Source organism: Macaca fascicularis, chromosome 13 (assembly GCF_037993035.2).
Source record: "Macaca fascicularis isolate 582-1 chromosome 13, T2T-MFA8v1.1".
Classification (NCBI taxonomy): domain Eukaryota; kingdom Metazoa; phylum Chordata; class Mammalia; order Primates; family Cercopithecidae; genus Macaca; species Macaca fascicularis.
In genome coordinates this window covers 101,427,771-101,453,011 of record NC_088387.1, presented here as the reverse complement: position 1 = coordinate 101,453,011, position 25,241 = coordinate 101,427,771, and the positions used below count along the sequence as shown (strand labels likewise).

The 25,241-nt window shown below is 36.8% G+C and overlaps 1 protein-coding gene across 5 annotated transcripts in view; it reads right to left on the bottom strand.

The window, feature by feature from the left end:
• The window catches only part of LDAH (lipid droplet associated hydrolase), a 151,823-nt gene extending 126,827 nt beyond the window's left edge, over window positions 1-24,996 (bottom strand). For 3 of the 5 annotated variants that reach the window (XR_001484632.3, XM_005576467.4, XM_074012260.1), the window contains exons 1-2: window positions 24,944-24,996; window positions 5,801-5,956 (exon numbers count right to left, since the gene is read on the bottom strand). Coding sequence is in view for 2 of the 5 variants with exons in the window: in XM_005576467.4 (XP_005576524.3) it covers window positions 5,801-5,954 (154 nt within the window). In the remaining 3 variants the exon portion in view is untranslated. Of the gene's footprint in view, window positions 1-5,800; window positions 5,957-18,728; window positions 18,835-24,943 lie in introns of all 5 variants that reach the window. The other 2 variants (XR_012422641.1, XM_005576468.4) reach the window with 1 other exon arrangement.
• Between the last annotated feature and the right edge of the window lie 245 nt (window positions 24,997-25,241).

Here is a 25,241-nt window from a genome sequence, read left to right as displayed (position 1 = left end):
TCACAGCACTTGATACTTCACATGATTCTTTTATCTCCACATGACCTCCTAAGAATTATGATTCAATGTACTCTATGGTGAGTTCTCAATTTGATTCCCTTTGTTCATTTCACTACTTAAAGGAAGTCCAAGGACAATGTTACTTTACAGAAATCCAAGATCTAAAATTCATTGGAAAAAATGAAACTAAATTAAAAGTTCTTCAATCTGATCACTTAACTCACCATTATCATTACCAACTTAGAAGTGAAGAATTAATTTTGCTAGCTGCAAAAGCAATGTGATTTAAAATGAAATGTTATGCCAATCTATCAGAGATGGACATAACATGGTGTGATAATGGCTTCACAATCCTTGAAATACTGTTATCCTGATTATTCCCACAGTGTAAATAGATTAGCTCCCCAAAAACCTGCCAAAAAAGAAAATACAATTCTAAATCCCACAAACTAATGAACAGGGCAAACATAAAAGAACACTAGGAAATGAAATGTGATCTGGAAATGTCAAAGCGCTATAAACAATGAGACTGTCAAACTACAAATGTTTTATGCTTCCCTCCATCCTCAGTGTCTTCACTGAATGCTCCCTTTATCTCCTGACCTATCTGAAATCTGGCTCTCCCCTGTAATGGGCTGTTTTCCTTTCAATTCTCTTCATCAGAGACCTCAGTCACTCTTCTCTAACATCACATATAACTCAATCAGAGAAAAGACTTAATGCAACACAGCATTCCTAGCACCTGGGATAAAAGAGTGAGTGAATAAATACTATCCCCAAGTGGGGAAGTGGGTGGGTTGTCTGTCCCACTTACTATTTCACCTCACTATTAGAACAACCTCTTCTCCTTTAAGACTCAAGCCATCCATTTCCATCTATCAACTTTTTAGTCACTCACACATTGCCTGAAAGCCTTGACCCTTAAATGACAGTTTCACTTGTCATGTCATGTCAGGACATTTCAAAATCCAGTTAGACTGACTGAGTCAAAAACTTTGTCCCATGATCATTATTATGATCAAATCCAAAGAACTTCACCTACATTAAACTTAAACAACTCATTCCCATGACTCCACCCTGGATCAGGTATGCATATCACAGTCCCCTGGAGGGCTTGTTAAAACACTGATTGCCCAACCCCCAGATTTTCTGGTTCAGAAGGTCAGGGATAGGGCCCAGGAACTGCATTTTTAAAGTTCTCAAGCAATACTTCTGATCCTGACACCAACTTTAAGAACAACAGGCCTAGATCTTTTCATGAGCTAGAAATGATTAGCATTCAAAACATGATCTTAACTGTCAACAGAGAAAACAGTGGTCAGGAAGCAGGAGACTTCATTTCCCTCTGATATGCCTTTACACTTCTTCATTTTAGTAACCAATTTCACCTCCTTCTTTCTAGCCTTAGAAGGATATCCCCTCGCGAGTTGAAGATAATGTTTCTACTTATTTTCTCTATCCTATGCTATATGCTATTCCAATCTCTGCTCCATCAAACCAGCACTTGCCATGCCTATAATTTCAAACTCTCCTTTACTACTGGAAAAGTAAGTGTATTTTTATTTAATAGATGCTGCTGGACTGACTTCCAGAAAGACTGTTACATCCTGGCAGAAGAATAGTTTATTCCCAGAAGTGGTTAAAACAAAGAGAAATTCTGGATCAGGAATCTTAGTCCAGCTAAGAATGGAAGTACCATACTGAGAAGAGGTTGGACTAGGCATAATCAAACACTGAAACTCCCAACACCTCCTTTCCCCTGTTCCTTTCTGAACATTAACAGACAGGTTTCCATTCCTCAAACAGGAGCCTGAAAGACTCCTCCCCAGGAAAACTGAACAATAAAAGAAAGAGCTTTCAGACACTCAAAGTTGGAAATCCCTTAATGAAATGCTGGGTCCTTACTCGATCACCTTAGAAATGAGGCCCACCTAGGGTGACCAACCCCTCTGTTTTGCCTGAGACTGTCATGGTTTTAGTACTGAAAGTCTTATGTCCTAGAAAATCTCTTGGTCCTCGGCAAGCTAGGATGGCAAATTACCCTAGACACACCTCTGGATAAGCCCCAGCTCTGAGTACAAAGCTTCCATTTTGTTTTTTGTCTTCCTCTTAAACATGGATGGATAGTCAAGGATTGCCAGGCATTTGAGGAAAACTAAAGACTAATGCAAACAAAAAAAAAAAGGAACACAGTGAAAATTCTTAAAATGCAAAAAAAAAAAAAAAAAAAAAGAAAAGAAAATGATATTGCATCCATTAAACATGAGACTACAAAAAAGAAAAGAAAAACAAAGACCTATTAGAATGAAATGAGTTTCTGGCTTAAAAGGGCCCACCAAAACCCAAGTACATTGTATGAAAAAACACTCACACCAATGTGCTTCACTGATAAATTTCAGAATCTCAGAACAAAGAAAAGGTCTCCAAAATGTGGGTAGAGAAGCTTCACATACAAAAGGCGAAAATCAGAAAATGATATCAATACTTCTTATAAGCAACTCTGAGTGTTGGAAAACAATGATTAATGCCCTCTATTTAACGCCCTCCATTTTCCTCCTATAGAAAAATTATTTCCAACCTAGAGTCTAAGACACTTTCCAGCATGCCGTGTTACTTCTCTTGTACCTCTTCTAAGGAAGCTACTAGAAGATGCACGCTCTACCAAAAACAAGAGAATAAACTAAGAAAGATAAAAATGTGGGATTTGAGAAACGGGAGATCCAAGCCGGGAGAAAGTGACAGAAGTCCCCAGGATGGCAACTGTACAGCAGGCCTGGGGAGCAATCAGTCCAGACAGGAGCCAAAGGACAGAGCATTCCGAAAACTGACTGATGACTCAAATGCATTGAAAGGAATTTTTTTTCACTTCTAGAGAATAGTTCTAGGATAAATGAGTGATTGAAGCACAAAAAACTAAGCAAAAAAAAACCAGAACATCATTAACCCAGGGAAAACAAACAAAAATATATAAGAAAGGGAAAGCATGCATAATTCCCTATAGGCTTAGCTATGTATAATATGATACAATACAATATACATAATATAATACATAGTCATAATAATAAAAACACTGAATATTGACCTAACAAAAAACTGCAATATTCCCATACTAGGAAGATAGAGAAGGAGGGGTATATGACTGTGTATGGAGAAGGGAAAATATAAGAAAGCTAACCTTTTTCTTTCATGGAAGAAGATAACAGACAATATCTAATATTAAAAAACTCAGGGAAATTGCTTGAACCCAGGAGGCGGAGGTTGCAGTGAGCTGAGATCACACCACTGCACTCCAACCTAAACGACAGAGAGAGACTCCATCTCAAAACAAAACAAAAAACAACTCAAGAAGAAGAAATACAAGTATTTCATTTAGAAATGAGTAAAGGCCAGGCACGATGGCTCACGCCTATAATCCCAGCACTTTGGGAGGCTGGCGTAGACAGATCACTTGAGATCAGGAGTTCGAGACATGGCTGGCCAACATGGTAAAGCCCTGTCTCTACTAAAACTACAAAAATTAGCCAGGCATGGTGGCAGGCACCTGTAATCCCAGCTACTCATGAGGCTGATACAGGAGAATCACTTGAACCCAGGAGGTAGAGGGTTGCAGTGAGCTGAGATCATACCACTGTACTCCAGTCTGGGCAAAAGAGTGAGACTCTGTCTCAAAAAATAAATAAATAAATAAAACATAAAACATAAAACATAAAACATAAAGGAATGTGGAGTAAATATCACAGGAATATACCAGTGTTAAAAGTGGTTGCCTCTGAGAACATCTGTTGGAATTAGAAAAGCTGATTTTTTTGGTTATTATTTATTTTTTAAATATACTGATATTTATGTTATCTATTCATGGGGTACATGTGATATTTTATTACCTGTATAGAACATGTAACAATCATGTCTGGGTGTTTTAGTACATTCACTTTGAGTATTTATCATTTCTATGTGTTGAGAAAAATCCAAGGCCTCTCTTCTAGCTACTTTATACCAATACAAGACACTACTGTTAACTATAGTCAGTCTACTCTGCTGACTATGCCAATTCTGTTGGTATAAATAAGTTCCAACAATAGAACTTATACCTTTCATCTAACTTGTATGTTTGTACCTGTTTACCTACCTCTTCATCCCTCCTCCCAGCCCTGCACCCTTCCCAGTCTCTAGTATCTACCATTCTACTGTCTTTATGAGATCAATTTTAGGAAAGTTGACTTTAAAGATCATTTAAGCTTTTTTTTTTCCTCCTAATGAAGCCAAAAAATATATTCTGCAGCCAAAAGAAAAGAAGCTAAAGAATATTCTGGAGAAGAATAAAAATGAACAAGTTCCAAAACATATGTAAAAGTATCATAAAACTGCAGCTACTAAAAAACATGAAGAACACATGAAGAGGCAAAAAACATGGAAAGAGACTCCCAGCCACAGGATAACCTACTTTATGACACAGCATTGTAAGCCAGTAGGAGAAAGGCAGATTATATAATAAATGGTTGTGGACCATGCAATAAGCCATCAAAGGAGAGGGAGAAGAAAACTAGATCCCTTCCTCAGTCCCTGCCCTTAAAATCTAGATGCATCAATTTCAAGATCACAAATGAAACTGTAAAAACACTAGAAGATATGGCAGAATTGTTTTATAATCTTGGAGTAGGAAAGCCAACTTTCCTTCTTAGAGAGGAAAGTTCCTCTCTAAGAAACTCATAAAACCCTGAAGTCTTAAAGGAAGAGACTTAGCATTTTGGCCACATAACAATGATACTTTATATACAACCAAATAAACATTGTAAATGATGTCAAAAGACAAACCAGGAAAGATTCTTGTCACGTATGACAGATATAACACAGTTTTACAGTTGTGTAAGAATCAACTGAAAATCAATAAGGAAAACATTGAAAACACAATTGAAAAATGGGCAAGGGTTTCAAACTGACAATTCACAGAATAAGAATAAACATGTATGTTCAAACTCACAATTTAAAATGCATTTCGAATACCTGCCATTGCTCAAGCATCTGTCCCTAACATTCTATTGACAGTGATCTAGCAAAAGTTACTCAGCTGCCAAACATCAGAATAAATATTCTAATTTTTAATTTTTACTTTTTTAAAATTTTTATTTTTTTAAATGTTTTTTCGAGACGGAGTCTCGCTCTGTTGCCCAGGCTGGAGAATGGTGGCGTGATCTCGGCTCACTGCAACCTCTGCCTCCCAGGTACAATCAATTCTCCTGCCTCAGCCTCCCAAGTAGCTGGGACTACAGGCATGTGTCACCAGGCCCAGCTAATTTTTTGTTTTTTAGTAGAGACAGGGTTTCACCACATTAGCCAGGATGGTCTCTCCTGACCTCGTCATCTGCCCATCTTGGCCTCCCAAAGTGCTGGGATTACAGGCGTGAGCCACCGCACCCGGCCAAATATTCTATAATAAACATATAATCATGTTGAAATGAGGCAGAAAAAGTTTAGAAAACTGGCAAAAATATTGATGAAGTTTTAAATATTAAGAAATGCTTTAAAAACCACATTGCAAAACTGCATATCTTGTATGTACTTCCAACTGTGACACAAACACACACAAATACACACACACATAACAGACAACATAATGTAAATACATAGAAGAAAAACACAAAGTCCAGCCATCAAAATATTAAGGGTGGTTGTTAACAATGGGCCGAGCAATTTTAATTCCTTCTCCAAGGTTTTCTATATTTACCAAATTCTCTATACTTTAAAATCAGACATAGTTATGAGTATCTACAAAATGTCTCCTCATCCAGACTTTTATACTCACCAGGAATAATGAAAATAAGCAGCTTAGGCCTTTTGACACTTTGATCATTAAAGAGGTCAGTCCAGGGCCCACATTTTAGAACCTGGGTTTCGACTCCACCACACAAAATGAATTCCTCATGCACAGGAATTTCTTCCTTGAGTTCTGAGTCCATTTCTAAATAAGGGGAGAAAAGTAGTATGAAGAGTCAGTAAAATGTAAAACCTTGAGCCAAGGACAAAATTCAAGAATAAAAAAGGGCAAATTTCAATATACCTAGAAGGAAATGCCACAAAGACATCTGGGAAACTTTAAGACCATTCAGTGATGCTGGATTATAAGATTGCAAGACAAGCAAAACAAACCACAAGAGTATTTAGAAAGGAGGAGACATATCCTTGGCAAAATAAAAGACTATAGAGGCGTTTGAGTTAAAACCGTAACTTCCACTTTCCCTCTGCTGGAATTCTCTTTTAGCTCTGTGCATTACCATGAGACATGTTCCCCTACTTTCACCCGGTGAGAAAGTGCAGAGGTTCTGGCTTGCCCTTGCATTCTCCCCATAGAAGAGTAAGAGGGACAATGAACTCCCTATAGTCTCTTATTTCCTCGTATTACTCTTCTCTTGTCCCAAATTCTGTGTGTGTGTGGATATGTGTGTGTGTATGTATGTATATATATGTATATATACATATCCGTGTGTGTGTGTGTGTGTGTGTATATATATATATATATTTTTTTTTTTTTTTTTTTTTTTTTTTGAGACAGAGTCTCCCTCTGTCACCCAGGCTGGAGTTTAGTGGCATGATCTTGGCTCACTGCAAACTCTGCCTCCCAGGTTCAAGTAATTCTCCTGTCTTAGCCTCCTGGGTAGCTGGGACTACAGGCATGTACCACCATGCCTGGCTAATTTTTGTATTTTCAATAGAGATGGGGTTTTGCCACGTTGGCCAGGTCAGTCTCGAATTCCCGATCTCAGGTAATCCACCCGCCTCAGCCTCGCAAAGTGCTGGGATTACAGGCATGAGCCATCACATCCGGCCCCAATAAGCATATTTTATGTATTAAAGCACTACATTACATTATGAAATGGATAGGTGGAAAAAAAAACCCAGGATATACTATCACAAACCATTTCCTGAGTAATCTGTTATGTGCAAAAATGTAGGCCCCAATTATTTCTATCACTCCTCCACCGCTGCCTCTGCCTTCCTCCTCTATTGACAGCACCAAATCTCAAACCTTCATTGGTCTTTGTCTTTCTCTTCCCCTCTCCTCCACTCACTCAAAGCACTCCAGAGTTAAGATTCAAAGGGCCCTTCTAGCTTATTCTCCTCTTACCACTTTACATCAGCCTTGTACTTTAGTCTTCTTGTCCTTGAATTTCCCTAGTGCCCCTATGCTTTTCTGCTTCTACAACTTTGCTCATATTTAATTCTCCAACCATATTTAATTCTATAACTGCACTTTGTACAGTTGTCAGTTTATTGCCTCTCTACTCCAAATTCATCCTTCATTGTCTTATCTGGAAAAGTGGATCTGGGCCTTTAAAATATTTTTCCTTTGCCAGTTGACATGATGCTAAGCTCTGTCAATAGAGTGCACTGGAGAGGCTTTGCAGAAGGAGGTTTTCTCAGCAGGTTTCTGGAGAGCTTATATTTTACCCCTCGACTGTTCCACCGCTGTGAGATTTCTCTATTGCAGTGGTTCACAACTAGAGATAATTTGCCCTCAGAGGACATATGGCAATATTTGGAGCTATTTTCCATTGTCACAACTCGGGGAACTACTGGAATACAGTGAATAGAGGCCAAGGATACTGCTAAATATCCTACAATACACAGGACAGCTCCCCACAACAAATAATTATCCAGCCCTGAAGGTCAATAATGCCAAGGCTGAAAAACAACACTGCTCTAGTACTAGGTGCCTACAGGGGAAAGCTTTCTCCAGCATCTGGCTAGCTGCTGTGTGCTTTCTTTCTCCAGCTCTCTACTCAGGCAGCAGCAGCACCATATCCAGGAGCCCCAGACCAGGTGGCTACTCCCCATCCCCTCTCCTCAGCCCACATGCACCAGCTTGGCCAGTCAGCCACCTGACCTTTGTTCCACACAGCAGCTTGGTATATTGCCCTGCCCCAAGCTGTACACAGCAGTGCTCTAGATTGCTACACAGGAAGGCCTCTCCAATTTGTAATTCCAGTGGTATCTAAAGTGGTGCTCCAACTCCTTCTACTCACTAGCCAACCTCAACTCACTTGCACCCCAAGGGTTGTTACTGTGGCCCTGCTGCACTGCCCTGATTCCCTCTGCATGCTGTCCTATCAGTCTTAACTCACCCGCTGACACTGTGTGCACCAGCTTTGGCTCAGACAACCCAGCAAACTTCTCTACCATCCAATGGGCTATAGCCACACTTTCAATGAGGTCTGAATCTCATTTCAATTCCATCCTTCACTGGGTACTTTTCCTCAGCCCTAGGGTACCTTTTGGAGTTCTCTTTATAGAGTGACTTCATAGTTTTTCTCCTATCATACCCTAATAATTCTTTAAGTTAAACTAACAATTTTAGTTACTATGTGGCTTCTGTCTTCTGGTTTGATCCAGACTGATACACCTCTCATGTGTCTGTGCAAATTTTTCTTTATAAATCCCTCATTATACACAGCTCAAATTCTACTTGTTACATGAATCCTTCCTTGAGCACCCCAGGTAAATAAGGGAAATCACCTCTTCCTCTAAACTCACAGCATCTGTCTTTATTATAAGGTGGCAGTGGTAAAGGCACACAGCTAAGCTCCACTTGGTAAAATTTGTCATCTCATGTCATGCCACACTTTCCCACAGCACCACAGACAAGCAATTGATGCAAGGGCTATGTGTCCCTTCCCAGATTGAACATCCTAAGGCAAATGCAATGCTGGCTAGGAAGTAGTGAAATGGGAAATTCCACACATTGATGGTAATAATAAAAATGGCTTTGCAAAGCAATCTGGCAGCATGGATCAATACTCATAAAAGGTATAAACTTTGATTCAGTCATTCCATTCTGAAAAAAACCCAAAATATTTTAAGACTGATACATGGAATGCTAATTGTAACAGTGAAAAGCTGAAAAAACTAAATGGTAATTGATAGATGAGTGGTTAATTATGATAACCCATTATTAGACACTAAAAAAATTATATATATGACTCAATATTAAGGAATAATTAAATTGTAACTCAATATAATGATCAAATATTAAGTGTCATCAAAACTGCTCTAAGTTGGTTATAATTTATGCATTTCTTTTCTAACATTTCTAAAATTTCACTTCTCTAGCCTGATGTTATATTGCCTCTTCCATTCTCTTTATTCCTTTATTGTTTATTCTGTCAATTTAGTGAATTTAGGAAGAAATAAACATATTTATTCTAACTTCTATGTTTAACCAAAAGTCCAAAACTGATTCTCTTAAGAATACTTAGAAAAATGAAAAATCCTCACTTAGAAAGTGGAGACCACTGTCCATTAAAAATATATGGACTAAATAAAGTATCACTTCATCTTTTCTTATGGACTGATCTTTTACTTCACTAATAAATGCCACTGTAGCCCAATCTCCAAAACTATCACAAACTACAGTATATTTATATAAGTTCTGACCTTTATAATGTGTTAGAAACAATATTAGATTTAGCAGTAAACACTGTATTAAATTAGAGCACTGACTGAGAAGACACTGGCCAAACTGAATACTTTCACCAGAAGAGAATTTAAAGTTATTAACTATAAAGTTGTTAAATATATTCAAATCATAAATATCAATACTTAACTTCAAGTAAATGACATCTTGGGAGACTGATTAGCCACAAAATCAATGAGAATTCAAGTAGATATGAAAATCAAGCTCAGTCTATAAACATTGGAAAACAAAAAAGTACAACTCTAACACCTCAAATAAAATACAGCTGAGAAACATCGAATTAAAATGCTGGCTAGCTGCTGTGTAGCTTCCCCTGCAGGCACCTAATTCCATGTATTTATAAAGCATCTTTTATTTTACTTCACTCTCATATTTCTGAATCTCACACACCCATGTAAAAGCAGCAATGGAAAATCTGAGGCACTAAAATTAAAACTCTTTCTTACCTAAGAATCCAAGGTAGTTCAGTTCTTCAAATAAGTGTCAGATTAACAAAGGACGGCATGTTGTAATTATATATTGGTAAAGGATAATGGCACACCTTCAGCCTCAGCCTATAAGCAATCTTTAATAAAATCAATTTTGGTAAGCAGCAAGACTTGTGCTGGATAACAACCAAGCGTGGATACAATTTGTACATCTTAGGCAAGACTATTTTCCTAAATATAGGTTTTAATTTGCTTAATGGGTTTCTAGGGTTTTTTTCCAATTAATTCTCATACAAATCTAGATAATTTGACTAGTGTAAATTTTAGAGGTTCAAATTTATAATATTTGTTATAGTATTTATAATATAAACATATAAAGTCATGGGCTGATTTATTTATATTTATATGTTTAAATATATACTTAATATACACTAAGTGATTCTATGTAGTTAAATACTTACAATATTTATTATAAAGTTAGCCATTGAGAACAGTAAGACTGTACTAATAAATAAAATATTTGAAAGTGGAGTTATAAATAATACATCTTAATCAGCTTCAGCATACAGTAAAATGTCTGCATTTTACTTTGGCTACTTGGTAAGAATACTGCTTTATTCATGTAAGAACTGTAGATTATAATTTTTTTAAAGTTTGTGTTGCAATGTCCAAATAGTTTTCAATTAAATGTCCAATCTTTCAATAAAACTTGAAAAAGAGGTAATAAGATGGTTTTCTTTCAAAGTTAAAGTACCAACAATATCTAATCATAACTTACATTATTTATTACATATGTAAGATGAACAGGAAGCTTCTAAAACTTCCTCAAATGCCAAAAACTTTATACCTAATATTCTCAAATGTGGACAACTTTGTGGACTGTTACTGTCCCACAATGCCACACAGCAGAACTTCCTCAAATGCCAAAAACTTTAAACATAATAATATCAAATGTGGACAATTTTGTGGATTCTGTTATTGTGCCACAATGACATACAGCAGAGCATATACTATGCATGTGTCTGAACCTTCATTAGTGCTATTCCTAGGCACTAGTATTAAATCTACTTGGAAAATATATGGTGACTGGTCAAGTGCAGGTTTGACTTTTAAAGGCCCAGGGCAGAAATACAAAATTTTTAATTGGTATCAGAAGTTTTATTTGGTCATTTTAAAAAATTGGCCTACAAGCCAACAGAAACATGCTGGTGATCTGTATATCCCAAATAATCTTCCATTGAGAACAATTAGAAAAGCCAGAAAAACTTTTTAAAAATCTGTTAAAAAAATCCGTAACCACCGAAAGAATTTACAAGACTGTGAAACAAACTAATAAAATATAGAAAATAATTAATATAGAAATAAGCAGAAAGCAGAGAAGCAATAGAGAATAGAAAATATGACACAAAATGTATGAAACGCAGATAAAGATATGAATGCAGGAAAATTCAAAGTTTTGAAATGCATACATTAGAAAACAAGGCTGCAAATAAAAGAACCATTTGGCTTAAGGAATTAGAAAAAAAAATAAATGAATCTAAATAAAGAAAATAGAAAAAAGATAATAATGTAGATATTAATGAAATAGGAAAAAAAGTTTACATTAGAGAGGATTAGCAAACCCAAAAGTTTTTACTTTGAAAACACCTATAAATAAGCAAACCCTTGACTTCTCAAGAAAAGAGATGGCACAATCAATCAATATCAGAAGTGAAAAAAGGATATCACTCCAGATTCTACAGACATCAAAAAATAATAAACAAATATTATGAAGAAATGTATGCCAATAAACTTGACATGGACAAATTCCAAAACAAACAAACAAACAAAAAAACTGAACCCAGCAGATACAAAAAGAAAAAAGACTAGAAGACTCTTAATAGACTTATACCTTAAGACAAAATTCTTGGTCCAGATGAAATTAACACTTAAGGAAGGAATAATACCAATTTTACATAGAGTTGTCCAGAGAATAGAAAAAGAGGGACACCTCCCAACTCTTTTTATGAAATCAGCAATTCTTTGTAATTTTTAGTTTAAAATGTACATTATAATTAAGGTTGAGATAGATGCAAAAACTATTCAGAATATTAGCAGACCAAATCTAGCGCTATATAAAAGGGTAATAGATGACAACCAAATTGTGTATATACCAGAAATGAAAAGTTGTTTAAATATTCAAAATTTAATCAGTTTAAGTTACCACATTAACAGGGTAAAGAAAACTTATATAATCATCTCAATTGATAGAGAAAATATTTTATAAAATCCAAGAGTCATGAAAAAATTCTTAAAAAGTGAGAAATAAAGAAATCTTTCATAAAATATAAACATGAAATACATATTTTTTTCATATAATACAAGTATTAAAAATCTTCAGTAAATGTTTTACTACGGGTAAAATATTGAAACCCTCTCTGAGTTTGGGATCAAGCTATGGAGGTCTGCTATCAACACTTCTATACTTGAAGTCTTAGCCAATGCAATAAGAAACCAAAAAAAGATATAAATGTATTTAGATTGGATAGGAAATGTGATTATGCACAAACATGATGATATACATAGAAAATGCAAAAAAATCCTTACATATACTAATTGAATTAATAAGTGAATGCAACATGGTCATTAGCTAAAAGGTCAATATATGAAAATCAAATATATTTCTATATACCAGCAACAAACAATTTGGAAATAAAATTTTTAAAAAAGAGACCACTTACAACAGCATCAAAAAAATCAAATACTTAGGAATAAATCTAACAAATGATGTGCAAGACCTCTACACAGAAAGCTAAATGGTTTGCTGGATATTACTGAGACAAATTAAATAATGAGGGGACAAACCATATTCATGAACTGGAAGACTCACTAGTATAAACTCCAAATTAATTCTTAGATTTGTAAAATTCTAATCCAAATCAGGGTTTTTTCCCTTTCCTTTTTTTTTAAAATGGAAATTGGAAAGCTAATTCTAATATGTATGTGGAAGTGTAAAAAGTCAAGAATAGCCAAGACAAGTCCAGGTGTGGTGGCTCACGCCTGTAATCCCAGCACTTTGGGAGGCTGAGGCAGGTGGATCATGAGGTCAGGAGATCGAGACCATCCTGGCTAACACAGTGAAACCCCGTCTCCAATAAAAAGACAAAAAATTAGCTGGGCATGGGGGCGGGCACCTGAGGTCCCAGTTACTCAAGAGGCTGAAGCAGGAGAATCACTTGAACCCAGGAGGCGGAGCTTGCAGTGAGCAGAGATCGTGCTACTGCACTCCAGCCTGGGCGACAGAGCGAGATTCCATTTCAAAATAATAATAATAATAATAATAATAATAATAATAGCCAAGACAAGTTTGAAGAACAACCACAAAGTTGGAGGACTTTACCCTATATCCAGGTTTAATAAAAACATACCATTATTAAATACAAAGACAGACAAAATAGACAAAACAGTGGACAAGAACAGGGAATCCAGAAACAAATCCAAACATGTATCTTCATGATTTATGACAATGGTGTTCTTGCAGAGGAGTAAGGAAAAGAAGGTCCTTCAAATAAATCATGCTGGTTCAACTGGACGTGGAAAATAAATGAATCTTGACTCCTTTCTCACATCATAGACAAAATATAGTACTAGGTATATTATAGATCTAAATGTGAAAGGTGAATAATAAAGCTTCCAAAAGATAACATTGGAACATACCTTTATGAGCCTAGGGTGGCCAAAGGTTTCTTAAACAAGGTAATAGTAAACACTAGCCATAAAGGAAAAGACTGCCGGGCGTGGTGGCTCACACCTGTAATCCCAGCACTTTAAGAGGCTGAGGAGGGTGGATCACAAGATCAGGAGATGGAGACCATCCTAGCCAATATCATGAAACCACATCTCCACTAAAAATACAACAACAACAACAAAATTAGCTGGGCTTGGTGGCACGTGCCTGTAATCCCAGCTTCTCAGGAAGCTGAGGCAGAAGAATTACTTGAACCAGGGAGTTGGAGGCTGCAGTGAGCCAAGATTGCGCCACTGCACTCCAGCCTGGTGGCAGAGTAAGACTTAAGACTTCATCTAAAAAAAAAAAAAAAGGAAAATACTTTCAAATTCCATCCTCCACTAGAATTAAGAAATTGTATTTAGCAAAAGACACTATTAAGAGAGTCAGAAGGCAAGTTACAGAGCGGGAGAACACTATACATATACACACACACATATATACACATATGTATAGTATTCTGAATATGAGCCTGTTGTTGGGAAATATATATATACACATAGGGTATAAAATATAGATTTTTCTCCCAACATGCACATATCCAGAATTTACAAAGAACTTCTACAAATCAGTAAGAGACAACTCAATAGAAAAATGGGCAAAATATTTGAACAGGCACTTTACAAAAGAGACTATCAAATAGCAACTAAACATAAGGGCTTTCTAGAAGAGTAAAAGAATACTGATACAGAAACTATAAATAAAATACCATTCAGGGAGGAGACTGATTTGCTGGATATGCACAGGCCAATACTGAAGCTATCCTACTGTTCACTATGAAGGCCTTGAATGGCAAGCTAAAAATTTAGAAAACCAGTAATTCCACAAACAGTTTTTCCAAGGAACATGTATCACAAGCTATTAGTTACCACACTTCAGAAAATAAACTATTCTCAGGAAACATTGGGTGTTCCAGTTACTCTCACTACCTAAAATATTACTCTAAAACTTAGTGGCTTAAGACAACCATTTACTATGCTTACGGATTCTGTGGGTCAGGAATTCAGAAAGGGCACAACAAAGATAGCCTATCTCTGATCCAAAGTCTGGGGCCTTGGTTGAGAAAACTCAGCAACTGGGTGTGACCTGATCATTGGGGGCAGGAGTCATCTGGAAGTATCTTTATTCATATGCCTGGTGACTGATGCTATTGTCACATAGGCTGTTGGCCTGGAACACCTGCAAGTGCCTTCTCCATTTGGCCTGCCAATATGGGCTGCTTTAGGCTTCTTCAGAAAATGGTGGCTGGGTTCCAAGAGCAAATGTCTCAAGAGTACCAGATTAAGTTGTATCCTTTTATGACCTACCCTCAAAAGTCACATAGCATCACTTCCATGTTAGACAGAAGCCCATCAATATTCAAAGACAGCATGTTCTTTGTACAATATGACTTTGACATTTCTACTGCGAGGGGTCAGTAGAAGAAGTGTCAAAGTCATATTGTAAAAAGAACATGTGGTATGGGAGTTACTATTGTGGCCTTCCTTGGAAAACACAATCTGCAAAGTTAAGTTAAACACAAAGGCACGTAAGCTTTACTTCTGAGGAACTTTTTCAAAGCACATCGATAAGAACTGTGAATGCTGAAGCTGGGGACATAGTATACAACAGGGGTCCACAACTCCCGGGCCATGGACTGGAACTGGTTAGGAACCGGGCCACATAGCAGGAGATAAGCGGCAAGTAAGCATTACTGCCTGAGCTCCGCCTCATGTTAGATTAATGGAGGCATTAAATTCTCACAGGAACACAAAACCTATTGTGAACTGTGCATGCAAAGGATCTAGGTTGTGTGCTCCTTATGAGAATCTACTGCCCAATGATCTGAGATGGAACAGTTTGATCCCAAAACCATCACCCTCACTCCCCACCATTTGTGGAAAAATTGTCTTCCACAAAAGTGGTCCCTGGTGCCAAAAAGGTATACGACCTTCTAAAATCTGATTTGACTATATTTCATTAATGGTGATCCTACTAATCTCTCTCATTAATACCTCATCTCCTTCCTCAGAACAGTTTGGGAAAATGTTGTAGGAAAGAGAATCTGGTGGATTTGAAAGGGAGAGGGACTGGATTAAACTAGTTTTTTTTAAAAGAAGACTATGAAAGACAGAAAAAACAGAAGATTACACTAGAGTTTGGAAGCTATCAAAATAATCTTTAGATTATTTCAAAAGAATCTTCTTTAGATTATTTTGATAATAATCAGTCAAATGTAGGCAAGAGTAGGAATGAAAAAGGAGTGAATGGGAGTCTAAAGTCTTGGTAATGATATGGAGAACCAGGGACGGGAAAGGGGCAGGGATGACAGATTTTGATGCCAACGATGAGAGGAATGAAAGTGCTACTCACATACATATAGGGGAAATATAAAAGAAGGGAAATTAGTGGGAGGAAAGGAAGCTGAGATTAATTTAAAATGTAGTTTAAGTTTCAAGAAAATAAGGAACAAGGCCAGAAGACAATGTGAGCCACAGAACTAAAGCTCAAGACAGAACAAAGTAGACATACAGTTTCTCCAGCTGCTTCTTAAAGAACTTCTCTATCTTGGTTTCTATGCCACCTCCCAGTCCTCATTGAGAACCTTTTCCTCCCCTATTCCCTGTTCCCAAAGTTTCTGCCCTGGGTTCATTTCTCTATATGCTCTCCCTCGGAGATTACATCCACTTCAAGAATTAGCCATGTGGGAGAATTCTTTATATCTACTCCTTAAGGTCCTGTCAAGTTTTTCCAGCTATTGAACATTTTCATCTGGATGCCTCATTGATGCATAAAAAATGGCAAATATCAAAATCATCTTGTTTTAAAAATCAACCCTATAAACCCTACATCATGACTTCTCTGCTGCCATATATAGAACCACTATTCTCCCAGTCACCCTAATTCAAAAGCTTCTTTGGTAACCCCTGCTATATTTTGGGAGCAATATCCATAGGTAAGGAAAAAGACATCAGCAAAATAAAAAAGGAACAACTAGAAATAGGCATTAACTAAGACATGTAAAGTAATGTAAGCCAGTGAGGAGTGTCTCAAGAAAGTTGCAGGATGGTGATAAAGTTTTAAAAATAGATATTAACAAATGTCCAAGAGCGTAAGAACCAAGGCAACAGTAAGAATAACTGAGAGTGCTTTCTGTAAGCCAGGTACTGTGCTAAGCACTTCACAGATGCTATCTAAATTTAATCCTGATGACGACCCTATGAGATGGGTACTATTATTTCATCCTCCCACCCCAAGAAAATATGAGAAAATTGATTGAAAGACATTAAGCAATTTGCCTAAGTCCCACAGTTAGTAAGTTGTAAAGTGGCAGAGTCAGAATTTGAACCCATAAATGTCTGAAAGATCCAGAGCTCATGTTATTTTTAAAATTTTCTTATATGCATAATTTCACTTATATGGATAAATGAGATACAATGCATGCTGTGATTTTTCTAAACAATTTTTTAACCTTTTGCATCATGCCTCCATTCTACCTCTCCTCCTTACCATCCATATCTCTCCCAAACCCATGTTACTTAGTATAGTCTTCCATATTCTTCTATAATTATACACAAATATGTTAAGCATTTATGCATTTTTTCATGAATGAGTTGCCAGTGTTTGACAAATAGTAGCATATTATATACACTTCTATGCATTTTGCTTTCATACTTAATAACATATGGATATCCTGCCAAGTCAAAGAGTTTATATAAGTAATTCATTTTTAATGGTTCCATAATGTGGATATACCACAATTTATATGACCGTCTCCCTGTTGCCAAGCACTCAATTAGTTCCCAGTTTTTTCAGAACAATGCTGCAATAAGTACCCTTAAATACCTATGTTCTTACATATATTCATATCTACCAGTGCTTTTGTTTTTATAGGCCAGATTGCCAAGTGTGAAATTACTGGTTGAATTTTAATAGATGTTGCCAGATTATTCTCAAAAAAAGAATGTAATTCTTTTAGCGATGTAGAAAGTTATCTTTCCCTCTACAACCCTATCATCACTAAGCGATACCACTGTTTGTAAGTCTTACAGTCTTTGGATGTAAAATACCTCATTCTTTAAATTGCATTTTACTGACTACAAGCATGTTTAAGCATTTTTTCATGTTTGTTAGCTTTTTAGACTATCTTTTCCACAAATTGTCTCTTCATATCATTTGCCTAGGTTCCAAGTGAGTTATTTATCATTTTCTTATCAGCCTGTAAGAAAACTTTGTATAATGCAGATGCTAATGCTTTTCTGGGCTTCCATATTTTACATATTGTTTCCCAGATGTTTAATTTTTATTAATGTCTACTTCTAAACCTTTAATCCACTATATAAGGATCCAATTTTATTTTCTTTCAGATGGAAAGCTACTTGTGCTAATACCACTGTAATACAGAAACCATCTTTTCCCCCACTAAATTAACATATATTCTTTTTCATGCATTAACTTTTCATACTTACTGAGAAAGAGCTTTTTAACCACAATGTTATACTGTCAGTGAGCCTGACAATGAGGGGGTCCATGGTTTATTTTTAATTATATCGTAGGGATAGGAATCAAACTGATAAACCTCAGCAGTCAATATAACCTAAATCTCAAGTATGGCCACTGAAAGTTACCCATTTTACTTAATTTTTGTTTTTTCTTACATTACCTCATTTGTCAACTATGTAAAATCTTCAGTATTCTTCAAGGGAAAAGAAGGAAAGGAGAAATAACTTTTTGGTTTTTTATTTATTTTTATTATTTCTTTTGAGATAGGATCTCACTTTGTCACCCAGGCTGGAATACAGGGGCACAATCTTGGCTCACTGCAGCCTCAACCTTCTCGGCTCAAGCGATCCTCCGGCCTCCACCCCACAAGTAGCTGAGACTATAGGCACACACCATCATGCCTGGCTAACTTTTTGTATTTTTGGTAGAGAAGGGGTTTCACCATGTTGCCTAGGCTGGAAGAAAGAGCTTTTTAAATCTGAAACTATATGACAACTTTAAAAGTTTTAATGAAGTAAATATAAATGTTTCATTCCATCTTCATTCCTGGTTCCTTTTCTCTAGAGTTTCAAAATTCCTACTTTACCTGTCAGCGAGACACTACAGACGATTTTCAATTTGCCAAGGCCTAAATTCTCTTCTCCATTTCCTTCCCCATTTCCCTTTTATTAGGGCCTTTAACAAGGAATTACCTGAGACAGAGAGAAAAAAATTATATACGTTCATGCTTCATCTGCTAATTACAGAGGTAATTTTGCAGAGAAGGTTTAAAATCTTGAGTAACATTAGTTCATATATCCAAATAATCTAAAACTGTTATGTTTTTCCAAGAAATTCCATGTATATTGAAAGTAGCTCTCCTTGCAAGATGAAATGTTTTTAAAAGTAAGAACTAAAAATAATTATAAAATTGAAAAAATACTAATTAAAATTAAAAACTTGCTGGATGGGCTCAATAGTAGAGTGGAATTGACAGAGAACAGGATCAGTGAACTTGAAAACAGATCAACAGAATTTACTCAGTCTGATCAGAGAAAAACAGACAAAGAAACAAGAAGGGCATCAGGGACTTGTAGGACAATAACAAATGACCTAACATTCATCCAATCAGAGTTTTAGAGGAAGAAAAGAAAGTATGGTGCTGAAAAAAATAATCAAAGATATAATAGCTGAAAACTTCTCAATTTGACAAAAGACATAAATCTACAGAGTCAAGAAGCTGAGAAAACCTTAAGTAGGAAAAAATAAAAATACAAGATACATCATAAGTCAAAGTTTAGAAAACTAAAAACAAAGAAAAAAATCTCCTGGCCGGGCACGGTGACTCAAGTCTGTAATCCCAGCACTTTGGGAGGCTGAGGCGGGTGGATCACAAGGTCAGGAGATCGAGACCATCCTGGCTAACATGGTGAAACCCTGTATCTACTAAAAAAAAAAATACAAAAAACTAGCCAGGCGAGGTGGCAGGCGCCTGTAGTCCCAGCTACTCCAGAGGCTGAGGCAGGAGAATGGCATAAACACGGGAGGCAGAGCTTGCAGTGAGCTCAGATCCGGCCACTGCACTCCAGCCTGGGCGACAGAGCGCGACTCTGTCTCCAAAAATAAAAAATAAAAAATCTCCAAAGCAGCCAGAGAGAAATGGCACATTACCTTTAAGGGGAACAATAATTTGAATGCCATCAGATTTCTCATCAGAAATCATGGAAGACAGAAAGAAATGGCACATTTTTCAAATATTAAAGTAAAAGAACTGTCAAGGCCAAATTTCATATAGGTCAAAACCACCCTTCCAGAACAAAGAGTAACAACATTCTCAGATGATGGAAACTAATTTGTCATTAACAGACATATCTTTAGGAAGTTCTCCTAAAATAAATTCCTCAAACAAAAAGGAAATGATGTATCAATAAGGTTTAATTTGAGTAAAGGAAGAACACTGGAATAAGTAATAGTCATGGTAAATATAAAATGAACTATTCTTCATCTCATGAGTTTCTTAAATCGTATTTGATAGTTGAAGTAAACATTATAACAACATTTGATGTGGTGTTCAAGGTGTATAGAGAAAATACAACTATTAAATTTTAAAAAGGGAAAAAGAAAAAGGACCTTAATGGAAGTAAGGTCTCTACACTTCAACTGGCAAAAGGCAATAAAAGTATCCCTTGTGATAAGTTGTTACATCTATTGTTATACCTAAAGCACAATAAAAAAGGTTAACTTAGCCAGATACTCAAAAATACTATAAACACGTCAAATAGAATTCTGAAAATATTCAAGAAACCTACAGAAACAGAAGAGGAACAAATACGAAAAACAGGAAATAAACAGAAAACAAGTAACAAAATGGCTGGCTTAAGCCCTACCGTATCAATTACCTTTAAGTGTAAATGATATAACTATACTAGCTAAAAGACAGAGTTTGGCAGAGTAGTTTCTTTTTTTAAAGGACCCAAGCATATAGTGTCTACAAGAAATTCACTAAAACACAATGACATTGGTAAGTTGAAAATAGAAGTATGGAAAAGATATGCCATGCTAACTACTCTTTTTTAAGTAGTGATGGCTACACTACCATCAGATAAAGTAGACATCAGAGCAAAGAAAATTATTGTATAAAGATACAACGATTAATTCATCAAGAAAACATCTTAAATGTATATGCACCAAACAATGGATATTTAAAATACATGAAGCCAAACCAACGGAGCTAAAAGGAAAAACGAGACATTTGTAATTATAGTTGGGATCTTCAGCAACAAAAATAACTATTAGACAATCAAGAAGACACAGAAGAACAGAACACCATGAATGAACAGGACATAACTGACACGTATCGAACACTGCAACCAACAATAGCAGAATACACATGCTTTTCAAGCATACATGGAACATCCACCAACATACACCATACCCGCAGTCATAAAACAAACTTAAAAATTAAAAATTACACAGATTATGTTTTCTGATCATTGTGGAAAAAACTAGAAATCAACAACAGAAAAACAATGGGTAAATCACCAAAAACTTGGAAACTAAACGACACACTCCCAAATATTTTCATGGGTCAAGCAAACTTCTAAGGAAAAATTTAAAATATATAGAACTGGATGGAAATGAAAATACAAGACAGCAAAATCTGTGAGATGCAACTAAAGCAATGCCAAGAGGGAAATTATAGCAATAAATGCTTACTTTAGAAACAAAGAAAGATCTTAAACTAATAATCACAGCACTAGACAAGGAGAAGCAAAATAATCCTAAAGTGAGAAGGAAGAAAATAATAAAAGAGCAGAAATCAATGACATTAAAAATAGACAAAGATGAAATAAAGAGCTAGTTCTTTGAAAAAGGTCACTGTAATCAGCAAATCACCACTGAAAAAGATAAAACTACACAAATTACTAATACAGCAGCAATAATGAAACAAGGGTTATCACTAAAAACCATGTAGAATACTATTGCTCTACCAAAGCCTGGCAAAGGCAGTACAAAACAAACAAGCAAAAAACTACAACACATCTCTCATACCTACACCTTAACCTCTCATACCTCTGTACTTATACCTTAACAAAATATTAGCAAACAGAATATGGAAATATACAATTATATACTATAACCAAGTGAGATTTATACCAGTTATGTTCAACATTTTAAAATCAATGTAACTCACCATATCAACAAGCTAAACAAGTATTAATTCACTAAACATACACTTACCATATGATTTAGTAATTGTACTCTTGGGCATTTATCCCAGAAAGGGAAAAATGTATGTTCACTCAAAAACCTTCACACAAAAGTTCATAGAAGCTCTATTTATAATAGCGTGACCCAAATGTCCTTCAATGGATGAATCATTAAACAAACTGCAGCATAGCCATCCCATGGACTACTACTCAGCAATAAAGGAATGCATGATACACACAATTTGGATGGATCTCAAAAAGTTACATATGGTATGAGTCCATCTACACAATATCCTTGAAGTAACAAAATTATAGAGATAGAGCAGTGGTTGCTACAGGTTAGGGATAGAGCTGGGACAAGACAGTTTGACTATAAGGAAGCAGCATCAGGGGGCCTTGTGGTGATGGAATAATTCTTTATCTTGATTATGGTAGTTATAAGAAGCTACACATAGACCGGTGTACACACACAAATTAGTCCTTATAAAGTTGGTGAAATGGAAATACACTCTGTGAACTGCATCAATGCGAATTTCCCAGTTTTAACATTGTGCCACAGTTATCCAAGATGCTACCATCGAGAGAGGCAGGCTTAAGGGTACACAGGGACTTCCCCGTAAAGTTTTTTGCAACTTCCTGTGACTATGTAATTATCTCAAAACGAAAAGGTTTTTTAAAAAGTTATTAATAATTATATATGTATTTAATTGCAATTGGTATAAGTGGTATGAAAGGGGAAAATTGGGTATCTTAGCACATAGCCCTATATAAACTTGCAAACATACAGGTGAAAGTCAACATATAAACAGATGATGCATAAACAGAATTTTTTTTACAGTCTGCTGTAACTATGGGTATCCATCTCATCTTTCTCCAGAATAACATGTAATAACAAATAATTGTTTTCTATATCCTGACTTGATCACCATCTAGCCCCTTGCAATAAAACCACTGCTTTTTTTTTTTTTAACTTCTTTTCATTTGCAAATTATATTCTCTTCCTTTCTCATCAGACTTTAAGAAGACCTAAAAAGCAGGCAATTAATAGAACAAGAAATTAAAGGTCAAAGATGTTTACATTTTTTGTTCAAGGACATAAGCATTTAAATGGCAAAATAAATTCTACAGTCCTCTGATACCTATTCCAATATTTCCCAGTCACATATAACTTTGAAATATTGTATAACACTAAAGAATCCAAAAAACAAACTGCAAAATATTGTAGGAGAAAGTCCAAGTGGTAATGACTGTACGTTATACCAAGATTCTGTGTAGTTGTCTTTGCTCCTGCTTGATATGGTTGCGACATGAGCAATTTCACAATTCTTTTTTTAATGACTTTTACATTTCACCTACTTTTGCTATATTTGCTATCTGAATGACTGCACACTAACCCCAGTGAGAATCTTCTTAAATCTGTGCAAGTGGGCCAGAAAATCAAGCTTAAATGAAGATAAAATCCATGACTACTGCTGAGGACATATTAAAAACTAAAGCACACATTACACTCAAGATGAACTTGCTGAATTATCTTTACTAGAAAAAGGCAATTTGTTTTGCACAACTCCTTTGCTATGTCTAAGGTGGCAACTATGACATCAAACTTTCTTGTAATCACACACACACGCTTTTTAAATGTGCCAGAGAGCAGCTTTCAGCTTCTGGACATCAATTAATGCCAAGAATTTCATAAGTGTACAAACTACTTACCTATATTAAATACACTCATTAGAAATAATATACTAATTTCCCTTTGGTTGAAGTATACTTAAAGTGACTTCAGAATTAAGTGCTTAATCTTAAATATATCATGGTAATACTACAAGGGAGAAAATGCTGAAAGTAGAGCAACATTTTAACAAAGAAAAAGTCCTCCAGTCTGAAGGCATTAAGTTATCAAAAAGCAAAATATTAAAATGCAAAATTTTAGATGAGCACCATTGTGTTGCCTTGATTGTGCCCTAGAATGCTACATGCTGAAAAGACGGGCCTTAGCAGCTTTCCAAGCCTTTCACCTTTAGGTGGAAAAATGGGAAAACACACAACAGAGACACTCCTATTTATAGTTTCATAAAGAAGTTTAATTAAAAAACAGCTTTTGAGAATAAACATTCTGGAGATGCTTCTAAATCTTCTGGGTTTCTTTTGGTTGTATCTCTTTCTCCAAACAGATTTGTTCTTTCAACTAAAGGACTATCAACATTTTTTTTTTTTTTTTTTTTTTGAGACAGTCTCATTCTGTCGCCTAGAGTGCAGTGGAGCGATCTCGGCTCACTGCAAGCCCCACCTCCTGGGTTCATGCCATTCTCCTGCCTCAGCCTCCCTAGAAGCTGGGACTACAGGCGCCCGCCACCACGCCAGGCTATTTTTATTTTTTATTTTATTTTTTATTTTTAGTAGAGATGGGGTTTCACCGTGTTAGCCAGGATGGTCTCGATCTCCTGACCTCGTGATCCGCCCGCCTTGGGGCCCCAAAGTGCTGGGATTACAGGCGTGAGAGCCACCGCGCCCGGCCAGGACTATCAACGTCTTGTGTTTGGTACACAGGACACAAAGCAGTTGTCCGGTAACTACTTGCGAGGGAAGACACGAATTAATTAATCAAGGAATAAAGTGCTCCAATCTGCATCCTGTCTTGCGTGGGGAAGAAAACCGAACTAAGACCCCAGGGTGAGAGATTACGGTAAAGGTCTTCACCGTGAATAAAAGGCGGCGTGAGCACTAAACGCTGGGGACAAAGAACACTCATGGCCCAGAGTTTGATCCCTCCTAGCCACTTCTTCCCGGCCGGTTGCCCAACCTTTTGGCCTCTACTCCTCCACGGGGGAGCCGTAAGATTCCCTCACAGGTGGGCTGCACTTAGGGGTTCAAATGCTGCATTCCTGCGCTCGGGTGAGCGACTGCCCCGCCTGCAGCTGAAAGTACACCCAGGCCAAGTGGCTCCTAACTAGCGAGCTGTCGGAACAGTATTATTTTCGCTGCTACGGGCCATCTGGCCCAGGGCAACAGGGGCTCTGCGAGGAACCACACAGAAGAGGCGCCAGATCCCGCGTGCCTGCCCACCCGTCCTTCCTTTGGGCAGTCACCCTGAGCTCGTGAAGCTGTACCTCACCTGTCCGCCTGGAAGGCGGCCGGCTCTCCCTGAGGGTCCTGGGAAGGCGGCACAAGACCGGAAGTGCTCCCTTCAGGTGACGTCACAGTACCGCGCCGTGAGCTGATCCTGGAAGCCGATGTCAGCCGGACGCGCGGCGCACAAGCTGCCTGGGAGATTTCTGTTTGGGGCTTGCAGCCGGTGGTCCAGATTCAGAGAGACCTCTTGGAGGGTGTTGGGGTTTTCCTTTCTTTTTCGTTTGAATTTTATCCGCCTTTTATTTTCTGTCATCCTTGATATACTTATGGCTTCCCTTTCC